General features: G+C 44.9%; 1 protein-coding gene across 2 annotated transcripts in view; it reads left to right on the top strand.

Moving 5' to 3' along the window:
- LOC142246353 (deoxyribonuclease-1-like) overlaps positions 1 to 18,546 on the top strand; it is a 52,884-nt gene extending 34,338 nt beyond the window's left edge. For both annotated transcript variants that reach the window (XM_075319391.1, XM_075319392.1), the window contains exons 5-9: positions 2,358 to 2,473; positions 3,378 to 3,490; positions 12,800 to 12,954; positions 17,402 to 17,498; positions 17,613 to 18,546. In XM_075319391.1, the coding sequence (XP_075175506.1) occupies positions 2,358 to 2,473; positions 3,378 to 3,490; positions 12,800 to 12,954; positions 17,402 to 17,498; positions 17,613 to 17,666 (535 nt within the window). In that variant the 3' untranslated portion in view covers positions 17,667 to 18,546. The remainder of the gene's footprint in view (positions 1 to 2,357; positions 2,474 to 3,377; positions 3,491 to 12,799; positions 12,955 to 17,401; positions 17,499 to 17,612) is intronic.
- The last annotated feature ends 667 nt before the right edge of the window (positions 18,547 to 19,213 follow it).

Genomic DNA, 19,213 nt, shown 5'->3' with positions numbered 1-19,213 from the left:
CTAATGGGGCTGGTGTAGTTATTTTGAAAATCCATGTCAGAATGTGTCACAATGTGATTACAGGATAGTGAGAGACAGGGGGTTATACTGTCCTTCACACTAGGGGACCCTAGGCTATACTAACCTCCAGATTATCCCTGATGGCGGAGATGCCAGAGTCATGTGCCTTACTAACCCTAGGCTATCCCTAACCTCCAGATTACCCATGATAGTGGAGATCCTGAAGTCCTGTGCCTTACTAACCCTAGGCTATCCCTAACCTCCAGATTACCCCTGATGGTGGAGATACCGGAATCCTGTGCCTTACTAACCCTAGGCTATCCCTAACCTCCAGATTACCCCTGATGGTGGAGATGCCAGAATCCTGTGCCTTACTAACCCTAGACTATCCCTAACCTCCAGATTACCCCTGATGGTGGAGATACTGGAATCCTGTGCCTTACTAACCCTAGGCTATCCTTATCCTCCAGATTACCCCTGATAGTGGAGATGCTGGAGTCCTGTGCCTTACTAACCCTAGGCTATCCCTAACCTCCAGATTACCCCTGATGGTGGAGATGCCAGAATCCTGTGCCTTACTAACCCTAGACTATCCCTAACCTCCAGATTACCCCTGATGGTGGAGATACTGGAATCCTGTGCCTTACTAACCCTAGGCTATCCTTATCCTCCAGATTACCCCTGATAGTGGAGATCCTGGAGTCCTGTGCCTTACTAACCCTAGGCTATCCCTATCCTCCAGATTACCCCTGATAGTGGAGATCCTGGAGTCCTGTGCCTTACTAACCCTAGGCTATCCCTAATCTCCAGATTACCCCTGATAGTGGAGATGCTGGAGTCCCGTGCCTTACTAACCCTAGGCTATCCCTAATCTCCAGATTACCCCAGATGGTGGTGATGCCGGAGTCCTGTGCCTTACTAACACTTGGCTATCCCTAACCTCCAGATTACCCCTGATGGTGGTGATGCGGGAGTCCTTATCCTTACTAACCGTAGGCTATCCCTAATCTCCAGATTACCCCTGATAGTGGAGATCCTGGAGTCCTGTGACTTACTATTCTCCTGACCAAAACTAAACTATGCTCCCACCCCAGGGAAGGAAGGGACAGGAGTGTGATGGTAACACAGATTAAGTCAGAGAAGGAAAAACAAAACCAGGTACACTGTTAAGTCACAGAAACAAACAATAAGAAACTAAGGGGAAAAATAAGGAGATCTTATTTATATGTATAAATACATGTGTGGTCAATATAAAGGACTGGCACATGACTTATTTCTTCCAAAGACAAAACTAAGGACCAGGGGGCACTCACTGCGAGTGGAAGAAAAGCGATTCCGGCAGCTAAACAGAAAAGGGTTCTTTACAGTTAGAGCAGTCAGACTGTGGAATGCCGACCACAAGAGGTAGTAATGGCAGATAACTATAACTAATTTTAAAAAAGGCTGGATGATTTCCTCAGTGCACAAAACATTGTTAGTTATATATGACTTAGGGACAAAATATAGAACTGGTTGAGGAAGGGTGAACTAGATGGACCTAGGGCTTTTTTTCAACCTATGTAACTATGTAACTATGAAGGCAGCAACAAAAGGAGAACAAAGGTTAGCACCACAACCGCTCACAGCAATAAGGTGCTACATCCACCAGTAAGTCTGGATCATAACACCTCACCAGACCGGTATAGAGAAGCTATAGCTGGCATTAAAGGAAATGTCCAGCCAGCGTATATAGGAGGGGAGGGAATGTGATCAAAGGAGACTAACAAGAAGCCCAGCAGAGATTAACTCTTGCTAGTCTGCTTATGAACTACAAGTCTGTGTGTCAATGCCAGAATCTGCCTACACTGATCACAGACATCAGAGAAACTAGCAGGCAGAGTCCCAGAATCTGTAGACTCCACAGATCCTGATGCCGCCATGACAGTCAACGATGTCTGTAAAAACCTCTTTGTGACAGAATGGATATATAATCCTGATATTAATATGAGAACTTTATTAAACCAGCGAAAGCGTAAGACAGCCCATGAGTCCAAACATATTCTATGCCCATCCAGTCTGATTGAGAGCTGCAGCTTGTACTGATCAGTGTGAGATCTCAGCAGCAACAGGGAGGAGGGACACTGAGCTGTCCATTAGGCTAAGTGGGGGAGAGCATGCAAAATTTTCATAAAGGATTATACAGTCATTCGGATGTGGATTTTTACAGTATTTACACCAATTTCATCAGGTCTACGAAATCTATATAATGTATACAGTTTGTATTGTGAAATCTGGTGAAATGGATGTAAACTAAGTGCTACTTAACTTTTGACTTGAAGTGCAACTTATCTGTGTTTCTCCAAACTGAACCCCCACAGGAATGACAAAGTGAGTGTGCACGACAGCTACCATTACCATGATCACAACATGTACACTGGAGAAGACGCCTTCAGCAGGGAACCATTTGTGGTCACCTTCCATGCTCCCGAGACAGGTCAGAACAATATCATTATATTAATATTTTATACCAAATTTGTACCATGATTTCAACATCTAGATACAGATTAGGTGATCGCCAGGGGAGGTTCAACAACTGGAATTAGGACAAATTACAAGAACAGGGGTCCTGAGTCCCATGAATTCATAATGCTATTCTAATCAAAGTCCATGGCACTAATAGAGGTAGCTGAGCACTCTACTAAGGAGCGGCAATGCACGTGTCCAATCGCCTCCCCGCACCCCTGTTCTTGAGATCGGTGCAGGTCCCAGTAATGGGAATCCCAGCAATCAGCAACGTATCATTTATCTTGTGAATAGGTTGCAATCTTGATACACCCCCTGTGATGGTGGAATATGGGGGGTTGTGTATAATTTTGTGTAGGTTCGTATTTTAGGCGTGGTGCTCTGTCCATTTTGTGTACATTGTCTTCTTAAGGTAGGTTAATCACCCCTGCCAGGCTTTTGTACCTAAGTCTGGGGGAGGGGGGCCTGGGATTCACCTAAACTCACTGCTTACCTGGGGGATAATTCAGTCTGAGAACTACAAGAGAAAAGCAGGAAGATTCATCCTCTGGGGGAGAAGCTGCGGCTACTGGCAGCACCCCAGAGAGCCATTGAGAAACCCTGATTTGCCTGGAAAAGGACTGCTGTAGGATTGTGACTGATTGTGACATTTATTCCATTACTGGACTACTTTACCCTCCATGTGCTGGATTATTTTTATGGATCTTATGTTTGGCTTGGAAGAAATGTTCTTTGGATTGTTCAATCATCTCTTGCTCTGTTGATTGTGTGATATGGGAGAAGGACCCCGTGACACCCCCTTTAAGGAATAAGGTTAAGGTTAGTAGATTATGGTGGCATATTCTATAGTATAACACTGATGATTTATTTTCCAGTCATCAAGGATTTTGTTCTGGTTCCTCTGCACGCTGCACCTAAAGCTGCGGTTCAGGAGATAGATGCGTTATACGATGTCTATGTGGACGCTTGTCAGAAATGCCAAAGTGATGTAAGTATTGCGTGGTAGATGAGGGGCATGGTTAATATACAGTGCAAGTTTATATAACTGGAGATTTTACATGATATTTTCTTCATCTCACTCCTAAAAGTGCAACACAATTCCATAATACTACAGTGCGAATACAAAGATTTAGAGCAGAATAAACACTGAACAAAAGTATAAACACAACACTTTTTTGTTTTTGTTCCTATTTTTTCATGACGGAACTCAATGATCCAAGAGTTTTTCTACCGTGTTTCCCCGAAAGTAAGACAGTGTCTTACATTCTTTTTACCCCCGAAAGTGCCACTATGTCTTACTTTCGGGGTATGTCTTATATTGGAAAAAAATCCCACAGCAATCGCAGCAAGTCTCCATGCAATGTACCGTATGGGGACTTGCCGCGATTGCGCCGTAAGTGTACCGCAAGTTAAGGAAACTTAACCACCAGCGGCTGCACATGAGGGCACTGAGGCTGCGTGTTTTTGTATGTTGTCCATGGTCCTGATGGACCACGGACAACATTACTGCAACATTTCTCGGTGGCCGAACGCTCAGCTGAGCGCCCGACCGCCGGCATGTGACAGCTCTCAGCTGAGCGCTCGGCCGCTGGCATGTCAGGGCACTCAGCTGAGCTCTCGGCCGCCGGCATGTCAGGGCACTCAGCTGAGCGCTCGGCCGCCGGCATGTCAGGGCACTCAGCTGAGCGCTCGGTCGCCGGCATGTCAGGGCACTCAGCTGAGCGCTCGGCCGCCGGCATGTCAGGGCACTCAGCTGAGCGCTCGGCCGCCGGCATGTCAGGGCACTCAGCTGATCGCCCGGCCGCCGGCATGTTATAGTGCTCAGCTGAGTGCTCGGCTGACGGCATGTGAGAGCGCTCAGCCGCCGGCTATTAAGAGCGATCAGCTGATCGTTCACAATAGTCGGCTGCCGGTACTGTAAAGAAGAAAAAAAAAAAATAAAATTTTTTTTCCAACATACAGTTTACTATGGCTTACTTTCGGGGTACGTCTTACGTTAGTCGACCCCCCCAAAACCCCCACTACGTCTTACTATCGGGGGTGTCTTACTATCGGGGAAACACGGTATGTACACAAAAGTCCTTTTTCTCTGAAATATTGTTCACAGATTTGTCTAAATCTGTGAAAGTGAGCACTTCTCCTTTGCTCTAAAAGGGCGATTTGCACGCTGCGACATCGCTAGCGATCGCATCCGCCCCCGTCGTTTGTGCATCTCGTGCAAATCGCTGCCCGTGGCGCACAATATCGCTTGGACGCGTCACACTTACCTTCCTAGCGACGTCGCTGTGGGTGGCGAACAACCTCTTTTTTAAAGGGGGAAGTTCGTGCGGCGTCACAGCGACGTCACACAGCGGCCCGCCAATAGAAGCAGAGGGGCGGAGAGCAGCCGCATTAACGACACGCCCACGCAGGAGCGCTGTTGTTCGTCGTTCCTGGGGTGTCACACATAGCGATGTGTGCTGCCTCAGGAATGATGAACAACCTGCGTCCAGCACCAGCAACGATATTTGGAAAATGAGCGACGTGTCAACGATTGGGTATTTTTGATCGTTATCGGTCGCTCGTAGGTGTCACACGCAACGACGTCGCTAACGAGGCCGGATGTGTGTCACGAACTCCATGACCCCATTGATATCTCATTAGCGATGTCGTTGCGTGTAAAGCGGCCTTAACTGTAAAGAACCCTTTTATAAATATGAAAGGGTTCTTTACAGTTAGAGCAGTCAGACTGTGGAATGCCCTACCACAAGAGGTAGTAATGGCAGATACTATAACAGCTTTTATACAAGGGCTGGATGACTTCCTCAGTACGCATAACATTTTCGGTTATAAATGACTTAATGACAAAATGTATAATTGGTGGAGGAAGGGTGAATTAGATGAACCTAGGTCTTTTTTTTCAACCTATGTAACTATGTAACTAAGATAATCCATTCATCTCATACTTGTGGCATATCAAGATGCTGATTAGACACATGATTATTGCACAGGTGTGCCTTATTATTGCACAGGTGTGCCTTATTATTGCACAGGTGTGCCTTAGGCTGGCCATAATAAAAGGCCACTCTAAAATGTGCAATTTTATCACACAGCACAATGCCACAAATTTTGAGGTAACGTACAATTGTCATGCTGACTGCAGGAATATCACCAGAGCTGTTGCCCATGAATGTTCATTTCTCCATTGTAAGTTGTCTCCAAAGACATTTCAGAGAATTTGGAAAAACATCCAACCGGCCACACAACCGTAGTTGACATAACTGATGGGCAAAATGGTGCTTTTTCTGGGGGAAAAAAAAAATCTCTTTTTCTAATCTCAGAAGTTCTTTCAAACCCTTCCAGATCGAGCAATTTTTCATTTTTGCGCAACACTTTTTTTAGGGTTTTTTCGTCCACATAACTATACGAGGGCTTGCTTTTTTTGCGTGGTTTTTTGTAGTTTTGAATAACACTATTTATTTTTTCCAACACAATTTGCTGGAAAATAGGGAAAAAAAATACAAAAGCAGTAAAATGGTGAAGAAAAAAGAGAAACCGCGATCATTTTTGAGTTTTGCTTATACCTTGTTTATTGTGCAGTGATAATCGCCTGGCAATATAATTCTCTAGGTCAATATACAGATATATAAAATGTCAAAACCAAAGAATGAAAAAACTAAATTGAGCATATATATATACCCTATAGTAAGTAAATAAGTAAACAGTAAAAGTACGTGTAAATAATATAGGGTACTTGGTTTACGGCCATCTGCCGCGACAAGGTGTACCAAGTCGGGACCGTCGTAGTCTGTCACTAATATTAAACCTCAATGTCAACAAGGGCCGTGCAGGAATGTTCAGCCACCTGTCCATGGAAAGATATATAAATGCCAACCTCAAAAAGGTACCGTATGTACAAAGTACAAGAAATACATAAATATTAGAGAAAGGCTAGGACCATCCCGACTGGATACACCTCGTCGCGGTGGGATGGCTTTTATGCTTTTTTGATCAAAATAGTGTTAACCAAGTACCTTATATTATGGTATATACATACACTATTACTGTTTACTTACTATAGGGTAAATGTTCAATTAGTTATTTTTTATCTTTGGATTTGTCTGTGAAATGGCCACAGTCTGAATGTGTTCTTATGCACTACAAGTATACCAACTTATGCTCCGGCTACATTATTTGGTTTAGCCATATTAAATCTGTATATTTATTTATTTAAGAGGTGGGAAAAAAAATGAAGTATGTAAAAAAATAAAATACAAAATACAAATTTGATTTGTATCATCGTTAACAAAAAAGTGTGAAACAACTGAAAATATGTCTTATATTCTAGGTTCTTCAAAGTAGCCGCCTTTTGCTTTGATTACTGCTTTGCACACTCTTGGCATTCTCTTGATGAGCTTCAAGAGCGAGTCACCGGAAATGGTTTTCCAACAGTCTTGAAGGAGTTCCCAGAGATGCTTAGCACTTGTTGGCCCTTTTGCCTTCACTCTGCGGTCCAGCTCACCCCAAACCATCTCGATTGGGTTCAGGTCTGGTGACTGTGGAGGCCAGGTCATCTGGTGTAGCACTCCATCACTCTCCTTCTTAGTCAAATAGCCCTTACACAGCCTGGAGGTGTGTTTGGGGTCATTGTTCTGTTGAAAAATAAATTATGGTCCAACTAAACGAAAACCGGATGGAATAGCACGCCGCTGCAAGATGCTGTGGTAGCCATGCTGGTTCAGTATGCCTTCAATTTTGAATAAATCCCCAACAATGTCACCAGCAAAGCACCCCCACACCATCACACCTCCTCCTCCATGCTTCACGGTGGGAACCAGCCATGTAGAGTCCATCCGTTCACCTTTTCTGCATCGCACAAAGACACGGTGGTTGGATCCAAAGATCTAAAATTTGGACCAGAGCACAGATTTCCACTGGTCTAATGTCTATTCCTTGTGTTCTTTAGCCCAAAAAGTCTCTTCTGCTTGCTGCCTGTCCTTAGTAGTGGTTTCCTAGCAGCTATTTTACCATGAAAGCCTGCTGCACAATGTCTCCTCTTAACAGTTGTTCTAGAGATGTGTCTGCTGCTAGAACTCTGTGTGGCATTGACCTGGTCTCTAATCTGAGCTGCTGTTAACCTGCGATTTCTGAGGCTGGTGACTCAGCTAAACTTATCCTCCGCAGCAGAAGTGACTCTTGGTCTATCTTTCCTGGAGCGGTCCTGATGTGAACCAGTTTCTTTGTAGAGTTTGATGGTTTTTGCAACTGCACTTGGGGACACTCAAAGTTTTCTCAATTTTTCGGACTGACTGACCTTCATTTCTTAAAGTAATGATGGCCACTCGTTTTTCTTTACTTAGAATTTGTATTATGGCAAGAAAAAAACAGCTAACAGTCTATTCAGTAGGACTATCAGCTGTATATCCCCCAGACTTCTGCACTACACAACTGATGGTCCCAACCCCATTTATAAGGCAAGAAATACCACTTATTAAACCTGACAGGGCCACACCTGTGAAGTGAAAACCATTTCCGGTGACTACCTCTTGAAGCTCAACAAGAGAATGCCAAGAGTGTGCAAAGCAGTAATCAAAGCAAAAGGTGGCTACTCTGAAGAACCCAGAATATAAGACATATTTTCAGTTGTTTCACACTTTTTGTTAAGTATTTCATTGCACGTGTGTTAATTCATAGTTTTGATGCCTTCAATGTGAATCTACAATTTTCAGGGTCATGAAAATAAAGAAAACTCTTTGAATGGGAAGTGTGTCCAAACTTTTGGTCTGTGCTGTGTATGTGTATATGTATATATATATATATATATATATATATATATATACACATATATATACATATATATATACACACATACCGTATATATATATATATATATATATATATATATATATATATTTATTTTTTTTTACTTTCTTTTTTCAGTCAATAGTGCACTATGAGGGTTTGTTTTCTTGCAGGGCCAGCTGACTTTTTTTATTTATATAGTTTTGGTGTACATACAACATTTCAAGCACTTTTTGCTGCATATATTTAGGATAGCGCAGCCACTAAAAAAAAATAATAACAAAAAAACCCCCTGGCATTTAGCTTATTCCTTCTCTTTACATTTACCGCACGCATTAATTAACTATAGATTTTGATACATTGAATTTTTAAATCCATGTTGATACCTCGTATGCATTTTTTTAATTTCATTATTGAATTGTTAAAGGGATGATTCAAATTTTGTTTTTGTTTTTTTTACCTTCTTTCCATATTTTTAAAAACAATTATTTACCTTTTCATTTATTTAATACCTTTAGAGGACTTGAACCTCCTTCCATTACGGTAGAGAAAATAATGTTCTCCTATAAAGATAATAATAATAATAATAATAATCTAATATATAAAGCTGAATGTGTGTATGTATGTATGTGTGTGTATGTACAGTGCCTACAAGTAGTATTCAACCCCCTGCAGATTTAGCAGGTTTGATAAGATGCAAATAAGTTAGAGGCTGCAAACGTCAAACAAGAGCAGGATTTATTAACAGATGCATTAATCTTACAAACCAACAAGTTATGTTGCTCAGTTAAATTTTAATAAATTTTCAACATAAAAGTGTGGGTCACTTATTATTCAACCCCTAGGTTTAATATTTTGTGGATTATCCCTTGTTTGCAATTACAGCTAATAATCGTCTTTTATAAGACCTGATCAGGCCGGCACAGGTCTCTGGAGTTATCTTGGCCCACTCCTCCATGTGGATCTTCTCCACGTTATCTAGGTTCTTTGGGTGTCTCATGTGGACTTTAATCTTGAGCTCCTTCCACAAGTTTTCAATTGGGTTAAGGTCAGGAGACTGACTAGGCCACTGCAACACCTTGATTTTTTCCCTCTTGAACCAGGCCTTGGTTTTCTTGGCTATGTGCTTTGGGTCGTTGTCTTGTTGGAAGATGAAATGACGACCCATCTTAAGATCCTTGATAGAGGAGCGGAGGTTCTTGGCCAAAATCTCCAGGTAGGCCGTGCTATCCATCTTCCCATGGATGCGGACCAGATGGCCAGGCCCCTTGGCTGAGAAACAGCCCCACAGCATGATGCTGCCACCACCATGCTTGACTGTAGGGATGGTATTCTTGGGGTCGTATGCAGTGCCATCCAGTCTCCAAACGTCACGTGTGTGGTTGGCACCAAAGATCTCGATCTTGGTCTCATCAGACCAGAGAACCTTGAACCAGTCTGTCTCAGAGCCCTCCAAGTGATCATGAGCAAACTGTAGACGAGCCTTGACATGACGCTTTGAAAGTAAAGGTACCTTACGGGCTCGTCTGGAATGGAGACCATTGCGGTGGAGTACGTTACTTATAGTATTAACTGAAACCAATGTCCCCACTGCCATGAGATCTTCCCGGAGCTCCTTCCTTGTCGTCCTTGGGTTAGCCTTGACTCTTCGGACAAGCCTGGCCTCGGCACGGGTGGAAACTTTCAAAGGCTGTCCAGGCCGTGGAAGGCTAACAGTAGTTCCATAAGCCTTCCACTTCTGGATGATGCTCCCAACAGTGGAGACAGGTAGGCCCAACTCCTTGGAAAGGGTTTTGTACCCCTTGCCAGCCTTGTGACCCTCCACGATCTTGTCTCTGATGGCCTCGGAATGCTCCTTTGTCTTTCCCATGTTGACCAATTATGAGTGCTGTTCACAAGTTTGGGGAGGGTCTTAATTAGTCAGAAAAGGCTGGAAAAAGTAATAATTAATCCAAACATGTGAAGCTCATTGTTCTTTGTGCCTGAAATACTTCTTAATACTTTAGGGGAACCAAACAGAATTCTTGTGGTTTGAGGGGTTGAATAATAAATGACCCTCTGAATAAACTTTTCACAATTTAAAAAAAAAAGAAATAACATTCTTTTTTGCTGCATTTCACACTTCCAGGCTGATCTACAGTCCAAATGTCACAATGCCAAGTTATTCCGAATGTGTAAACCTGCTAAATCTGCAGGGGGTTGAATACTACTTGTAGGCACTGTATGTGTGTGTGTATGTCCGGGATTAGTATCTGCACCATCGCAGCTACAGCCACAAAATTTTGCACACTCACACGTCTGGACCCCGAGAGCGTCATAGGCTATATTGTGAGGCGAAATTTTAACCCCGCGCGTTCTAATTTAACAATCAATTTTGCCCCTATCTACATAATGGGGAAAAAGTGAAACGAAAAGTGAATCCGCACCGTCGCATTTACAATCACGACATTTTGCACAGACACTCCATGTGACCCAGGGAACGTCGTAGACTATGTTTTGACAGGAAAATGTAACCCCGCACTTTACTGTTACTTTCCAAAAACCATGCCTCCATTAAAGCAAATGGCGCCTGGAACTACAGGTTATTAGTAGGAGCTGTGATTGGTTGCTATAGGAACAAAAGACATTCATAGTATAAGAAGCTTATATGTGAGGTAATAAGATGTTGGTGGGGAGACGGAGAGAGAGAGATAGACAGAGACAGACATAGAGATAGAGACAGACAGGGTAAGCGACAGACAGAGACAAACGGTGAAAGAGACAGACAGAGACAGACGGTGAAAGAGAAAGACCTGGAAAGAGACAGACCTGGAAAGAGACAGACGAGGAAAGAGACAGACGAGGAAAGAGACAGACGAGGAAAGAGACAGACGGGGAAAGAGACAGACGGGGAAAGAGACAGACGGGGAAAGAGACAGACAGACATGCAGACAGGGACAGAGACAGGCAGACAGGGAAGGAGGAGACAGCCAGAGAGACAGACAAAGATAGATGGGGAAAGACATAGACCTTGATAGAGACAGACGGGGAAAGAGACAGAGAAATAGAGACAGACAAGGAAAGAGACAGACAGACAGGCAGACAGGGAAAGAGACAGACAGGAAAAGACATAGACAAAGAGACGGGGAGACAGACCTGGGAAAAAGACAGACCTAGAAAGAGACAGACCTAGAAAGAGACAGATAAGGAAAGAAACAGAGAGATAGAGACAGACAAAAAAAGAGACAGACAGAGACAGGCAGACGGGCAAAGAGACAGACCTGGAAGGAGACAGACGGAGCACATTACTTGGCCAATTTAGTTAAATCTGTGTGGAATATCTGTGATGTTTAAATATATGCTGTGAAATGCTTCTATTAGCTTAGTTTTTGCCTTTTAATAATTACATTTGTTTTGTGGTTTTTGTGTGCACAATACATTTTTGTTAATACATTCTATTTTGTTAACAACAGTTAGTAACCCGGGCGAAGCCGGGTAGTACAGCTAGTAATAATAATAATAAAAATATCCACTTACCGTATATAGCGCTATTAATTCCATAGCGCTTTACATACAATAGCAACACTGTCCCCATTGGGGCTCACAATCTAAATTCCCTATCACTATGTCTTTGGAGTGTGGGAGGAAACCCACGCAAACACGGGGAGAACATACATACTCCTTGCAGATGTTGTCCTTGGTGGAATTTGAACCCAGGACCCCAGCGCTGCAAGACTGAGTAATATTTGTTCTTCACGGGGGGACAAAAATTGTAGGCCCAAAACTGCATTGACATGGGCTGGTAATGGGAGCCAGTGCATGCATGCCCTAATGATTGCACTATTTAAAAGCCACTTTCAGCTATTGCCAGCAGCAATTAAATAGATAAACAGCAGCGATTAGATCTTGCTCCGGTCGCTGCTGTTACAAGAAGATGCCAGCTATGTAATACAGCCAGCATCTCCTGCACAAACACCATACACAGGGACCCATCATGAGCCATACCATTATGTCTTGTCAAGAAGCAATTAAACGGCTCATCGGACCATTTAATATATTTTTGCATAGATCATAACAAAATTTCAATGTTTGCCATTAACTTGCTATTAAAAAAGGATCAATTGAAGAGTTAAAGACATTTACTAAAAGGTATAGAGAAGGGTGTTACAGTGGCCATGTGCATCCAATGAGCTAAGCGCTGGTAAGTGCCTCTCCTCATAGCTAGGTCTCGGCACATTTATCCTCTGCAGGGCAGTCAATGGAAATACTATCCAGTACCGCTCCTCAGGACAGGAGCATTGTCTTTGCAGTACATGGCAGAAGTCTCCTCATGCAAGGGAAGAAGGGGCTATACTATTGGCTGCCAGAGAGGGAAGGAGACTCTTTCTGCACAAAAGCCACAAGAAGGGGTAGGGAGACACAAGGAGGCAAAAAAAAAAAAAAAGAGAAGCACTGCAGATAACTATTAATCAGCTATTCATGGCCTCTGAGTTTTGGACTGAAAATGATTTCCCTTTAATTCTTTATATTTTTATAGAATATAATCTTCTTGGGAGATTTCAATGCCGGCTGCAGCTATGTCTCACAATCCGACTGGGACAGCATCCGCATGTACACCAGCCAGGACTTCACATGGCTCATAGCGGATGATGTGGACACCACTGTGGGAAAATCAGACTGTGCGTATGACAGGTAAGTGCAAGGAGACGGTGGATAAATAAACCTGCATAATTAATGAAAAATGAAGGGGGCAATAAAGCTCCATTATATAGAATTACCGCAGATCAGTTGTTTGCTGCTATAGCACCTAATGAATTTAGTTGGCGCCCATTAGCTGTGCTCTTGCCCTACTCTTCTCCTGATTTGGCCTCATTGCATAGTATCGCATCTGGGGTAAGTTGTCCCTTCTCAAACCTTTACCAGTAGTTCAATACAAAGGACTGGCACATGACTTATTCCTTCCAAAGACAATACTAAGAGCCCAGGGGGCACTCACTGCAAGTGTAAAAGTGTAAGAAAGGCAATTCCAGCAGCTAAGTAGGAAAGGGTTCTTTACAGTTAGAGCAGTCAGACTGTGGAATGCCGCCCACAAGAGGTAGTAATGGCAGATACTATAACAGCTTTTATAATAGGGCTGGATGATTTCCTCAGTACACAGATTGTTGGTTATGATTCAATTGTAACGGGGTGCCAGGGGCGCCTCTGGGCTTGTAGTCGTGGCCCCTTCTGTCAGGCTTACCCCTGGCTCCGCCATCACTATCGGGACGGGAGATGTCTTGGTGGGGCAGAGTGTGGTGGTGCAGATGTCGTCCGACGTATAAACACTCTCCAGGCATGGTTCAATGCAAATAAAAGACATTCTTTATTTCACAACTCTTTCCAAAAACCGGCAGTTACAGATGACTTCATGTTCTTTTCTTAGCTGGGGAAAGCCTGCCCTGACGTCTCCTCCAGTGGGGATGTGCCCGGCTACTCTACTTCACCTGGCTCCCACTTATGGCTACCCACAGCCCGGACCCACACCGGGACTGCTTCACACTATGAGGTTCCGCCCGCTCCTTTTCTCTCCGGCTTCCCTGTTCTTCCAGCTCCCTTCTTTCTTTCTTTCTTTCTGCCCACTCAGCTCCACACTCTGCCCCTGGCTGTTTCTTCTCTCCCGTCCCGGGTCCCGGACACAACTCCCTTCAGCACACACTTCCTTTCCCCCTAAGCTGCCGGCTCCTCCTCCCTCCTGTACAGTTTCTATGGGGACAGCATTAACCACTTCAGAGAAAACCTGTGCTTCCTTGTAAGGGGTCTGCCCACCCCTTACATACCTCCCCTCTTTAAGCCTAAGCCTCCCGGCAAGGCACAAATCTAAAATCACATTTTAAAACTAAACAAAGTCATTTTAATGAAACTGCGAACATGTTCACCTGAGGGCACCCGCAAGGGCACACCAGTCCAGCGCCCGGAGTTCCTCCTGGAAGCTCCCGGTCTTAGTCGTGCCCGGAGGCCGTCGGCAGGCACTCCCGGTCTTAGTGGAGTTTCTGCCCGGAGGCTTTTGCAGCACTCCCGGTCTTAGACGTTAGCTGGCAGGAACACAACTCGGCAAAAATCTTCTTAACGACGCGGAGGGAGCCCCTGGCTCAGTCCAGCATCAGGCTCTCTTCCGGGCTCAGCAACTTGAACGGTTACAAACAACAGGCCCGCCATCTTCCGGTCTTGAGAAGTCACTCCGGATGATATGCACGTTGCCATTCGGCTCGTTGGGCCTGCACGTACTCCGACAGGGACTGTCTGGGCAACCGGCGCAGCCTCCGGAAGGGCTCGTAGTTGGCGGGTTGCTCCAACGTCTCGGGTGGGAGAGTTCAGCTAGCACCGGTCTTTGCTGCGACCGCCGCCGGTATTGGCATTCCTCCCACTCGATTTCCTGTTGCCACTGTGCGGCCTCTTGTGTAGTGGGCCGCTCCGGTCCTCCTGGCACAGCCGGTAGGTTAAGGGTGGGTCCTTCCGCAGCCGCAGTCTGCTTCGGGCGTCCTCTGCCCAGGCTAGTCGCTACTAGTGTGGCTACCGCAGCTTGCTGTCTTCCTGGAGTCTCCATCTTGCTCGGAGTCAGCGTTTCTGGTAATGGTGTCGGGGTCAGTGGAGATGCTGGAGGAAGTGGAGGCGGGCTTACTTTTCCCGCTCTTGGGTAAACTCCACCCCCAGTCTCACACATCAGGTCGACCCCTACGCGGCGGTTCTTCTTTTTCTCTGGAACACCGCCCACTTCACATATCTTCCTTCGTGCCCTGGGACCGGCACCTCCCCTCTTTGGGCGGAGTACTCCGAACTTCTTTTTCAGCACCGGCCAGCCCCAGGCTCTTTTGGCGCCAATTCTGCGCGCGCTTTCTGTGTCTTCACAGACAACGGCCATCTTGCCGCCATCTTGTGCCCGGTCCAACGCCTTAGGCACTTCTTCCTCTTTCCACCATGGGATCGGGACTCTTTTCCAATAATCTGGATCCAGTGTCCTCGGCATCACTTGATCTCCTTCTTCTTGGAGCGGGACCCCTTGCATATGATCCGGATCCTGCCGACTACGCCACATGTAACGGGGTGCCAGGGGCGCCTCTGGGCTTGTAGTCGTGGCCCCTTCTGTCAGGCTTACCCCTGGCCCCGCCGTCACTATCGGGACGGGAGATGTCTTGGTGGGGCAGAGTGTGGTGGTGCAGATGTCGTCCGACGTATAAACACTCTCCAGGCATGGTTCAATGCAAATAAAAGACATTCTTTATTTCACAACTCTTTCCAAAAACCGGCAGTTACAGATGACTTCATGTTCTTTTCTTAGCTGGGGAAAGCCTGCCCTGACGTCTCCTCCAGTGGGGATGTGCCCGGCTACTCTACTTCACCTGGCTCCCACTTATGGCTACCCACAGCCCGGACCCACACCGGGACTGCTTCACACTATGAGGTTCCGCCCGCTCCTTTTCTCTCCGGCTTCCCTGTTCTTCCAGCTCCCTTCTTTCTTTCTTTCTTTCTGCCCACTCAGCTCCACACTCTGCCCCTGGCTGTTTCTTCTCTCCCGTCCCGGGTCCCCTTCAGCACACACTTCCTTTCCCCCTAAGCTGCCGGCTCCTCCTCCCTCCTGTACAGTTTCTATGGGGACAGCATTAACCACTTCAGAGAAAACCTGTGCTTCCTTGTAAGGGGTCTGCCCACCCCTTACACAATGACAGCATAATTGTTGGAGGAAGGTTGAATTAGATGGACCTAGGTCTTTTTTCAACCTATATAACTAAGTACAAATTAAGATTAGGTGTAAACTTAAGGGGTCTCAAAGGATCAAAGGAGAAGTAGCCTGCCCCCTAAATGGGAATACTATGGAAGACTGTGCTAAGTATACACAGAACACATTCATGAAATGTGTCCTACAGTCTTATACAGTGTGTCCACCCATATCCTGTCCACCGCCATTTAACTTGAGAACAACGACAGCTATAGGAATAGAAGTGGTGTCTAGGTATAGTAAAGTAGCCATGTGCTGCGTAATGAAACCACCTATAGCGCCACCTGGTGGAAAACAACGGAGTTAGCATTTTTATCTTGAAAACGGAACAAGATAGAGAAAAAAGTGAATTACAAAGTTGTAGGGCATCATCAATTCAATACGAATCGACATCTTGCATACAGAAATGCTATGATATGAAACCCATGACCCCCCAAAACATTGAATGCTGGTTACGCATATGGCGCTCATTTAACTTTGATGCTCAAAGTGGCCCCCGTCAGCTGCAATGCACATCTAGACTCTGCACAGCATACTGTATCTTGCTGTACGTTGTGCAATATGGTAGGTGACACGTTTGCACAAGCATCTGTGATACGTTTTCACAGGTCCTGCAATGTTGGTGGAGGGGTCGCATACACCTGCTGTTTGATGTGACCTCATAGAAAGAAGTCCAATGGGGTCAGGTCAGGTGAGCGTGGAGGTCACTCCACACAGCCACCATACCCAATGACTTGTAGGAAGGTCTCCATGAGGTATCGCTTCACGTCCGCAGCCTTGTGAGCTTTACATGTTCTAATCATAGCATTTCTGTATGCAAGGTGTCGATTCGTATTGAATTGATGATGCCCTACAACTTTGTAATTCACTTTTTTTCTCTATCTCGTTCCGTTTTCGAGATAAAAATGCTAACTCCGTTGTTTTCCACCAGGTGGCGCTATAGGTAGTTTCATTGCGTAGCGCATGGATGCTTTACTATACCTAGACACCACTTCTATGCCTATAGCTGCCGCCGTTCTCAAGTTAATGGCGGTGGACAGGATATGGGTGGACACATTGTATTTATTGAGCAGTTTCCAAATGTCTGATGTTACCTATCCGAGTAGGGATCACCCCGTTACAGATTGACTTCTTCAGGTAAAAAACAAATATGAGTCGGTTTAATTCAAGCCATGAGATCTGTGGACAGTCCAGCCATCTGAGTCCATACTCGAACCATGAACATCTTACATGATAGAAACCTAAGAAATTAAGGTTGAGTTTTAATTCATCAGTACAGGGCAAGACGGCAAATGTTTCCGATCAATTTGGATAAATGACAAAAAGTAACAGTATTCATTCCTCAAAACCTTCGTGTGTCGAAAATATATGCATTTTTTTTTTCAGAATTGTCATCAGCGGTGCAGACCTCCATAACGCCATAGTGCCGGACTCAGCCAAGGTTTTCAACTTTCCAGAACATTATGAACTGACGCCAGAGCAGGTAATAAAATGTTTAACATTAAAAAAATCAAAAACAAGATAAAGAATAGTAGATAATATTGTAATATAACTGTATATAATAAACTATACATTTTATATTTGTACCTTTTTACAGGCCTTAGCAGTGAGCGACCACTACCCCGTGGAGCTGGAACTGATGTGTGCATAAACCGGCCCTCGGTGTCTAAAGGAACATGACTCCCTCCATGAGGACTCAATTGACCTGCTGGATTGTGTTGTACCTTCATTACATTTTAAAAAGCATAAGACGGACGCCCTTATGCCATGACTGTGAGACAAGATGTTTATTACATTGACAATTCATAGAGTATGACTTTTCGGACTGGGACAGTATTGTATATAGCATAGATGCCTATGGAAACCTGTTGGAAAAAAAAAAATAAAAAGCAAAAAAAAAAATAAAAAATATATAAATATATACATACACACACACACACAAAAATGGTTCTGTACGGTGTCGTCTAGAGTCCTGCAGCCCCAACAGCATCCGACACATGCACAATGAAGCGAGACCTCATGTCCTCAGCTTCGATTGTCCGCACGCTGGCTTGTAATTCTAGGACTACATGACTCGAAATGACTGGGACCCCCCCTTGACTCTTTAAATTTAAGACACACTAAAGATTTAGGACACACTAAAGTTTTTTTTTGAGAGAGGGATATCTTTAGTAAACTATTAATTTAGAAGTAGTATATTTGATGACCGGGTTCACTATGTAAGTGTGGTGTCACAGCTCTACATACGTCAGTATGTACCCCAATACATTACCTTCGTGTAGCGTATTTTACTGTAATATAGCCGCACAGTTAACATTTGCCATTACCAAAGCATAACTTAAAGGGAATCTGGCAGGTGATTTTCTAGTACAATACTAATATCTTTAAATAGGGCTTAAGGAGACCTTTCAGGATCAGTAAGTTTTATTGCTCTACTTTATCCTGTTATCTTGTTGAAACTCCATAGAATTTAGTGTCACCTAGTCAAGCTATGTAAATACAAACTGCATATTCACTGCTCCCACCTCTAAGGGTACCTTCACACTTAGCGATGCAGCAGCGATCCGACCAGCGATCTGACCTGGTCAGGATCGCTGCTGCATCGCTACATGGTCGCTGGTGAGCTGTCAAACAGGCAGATCTCACCAGCGACCAGTGAACAGCCCCCAGCCAGCAGCGACGTGCAAGCGACGCTGCGCTTGCACGGAGCCGCCGTCTGGAAGCTGCGGAGACTGGTAACTAAGGTAAACATCGGGTATGGTTACCCGATGTTTACATTAGTTACCAGTGTGAGCAGGGAGCAGGGAGCCGCGCACACTGAGCGCTGGCTCCTTGCTCTCCTAGCTACAGTACACATCGGGTTAATTAACCCGATGTGTAATGCAGCTGCATGTGCAGAGAGCAGGGAGCCGCGCACACTGCTTAGCGCTGGCTCCTTGCTCTCCTAGCTGCTGTACACATCGGGTTAATTAACCCGATGTGTACAGCAGCTACATGTGCAGAGAGCCGGAGCCGGCAGCACAGGCAGCGTGAGAGCTGCAGAGGCTGGTAACTAAGGTAAATATCGGGTAACCACCTTGGTTACCCGATGTTTATCTTGGATACAGCTTACCTCAGCTGTCAGACGCCGGCTCCTGCTCCCTGCTCGGTTCATTTGTCGCTCTCTTGCTGTCACACACAGCGATCTGTGTGTCACAG

This window comes from Anomaloglossus baeobatrachus, chromosome 7, assembly GCF_048569485.1.
Source record: "Anomaloglossus baeobatrachus isolate aAnoBae1 chromosome 7, aAnoBae1.hap1, whole genome shotgun sequence".
NCBI lineage: Eukaryota > Metazoa > Chordata > Amphibia > Anura > Aromobatidae > Anomaloglossus > Anomaloglossus baeobatrachus.
The sequence above is the reverse complement of the archived record's forward strand: the minus strand, read 5'-3'. Positions and strand labels throughout refer to the sequence as shown.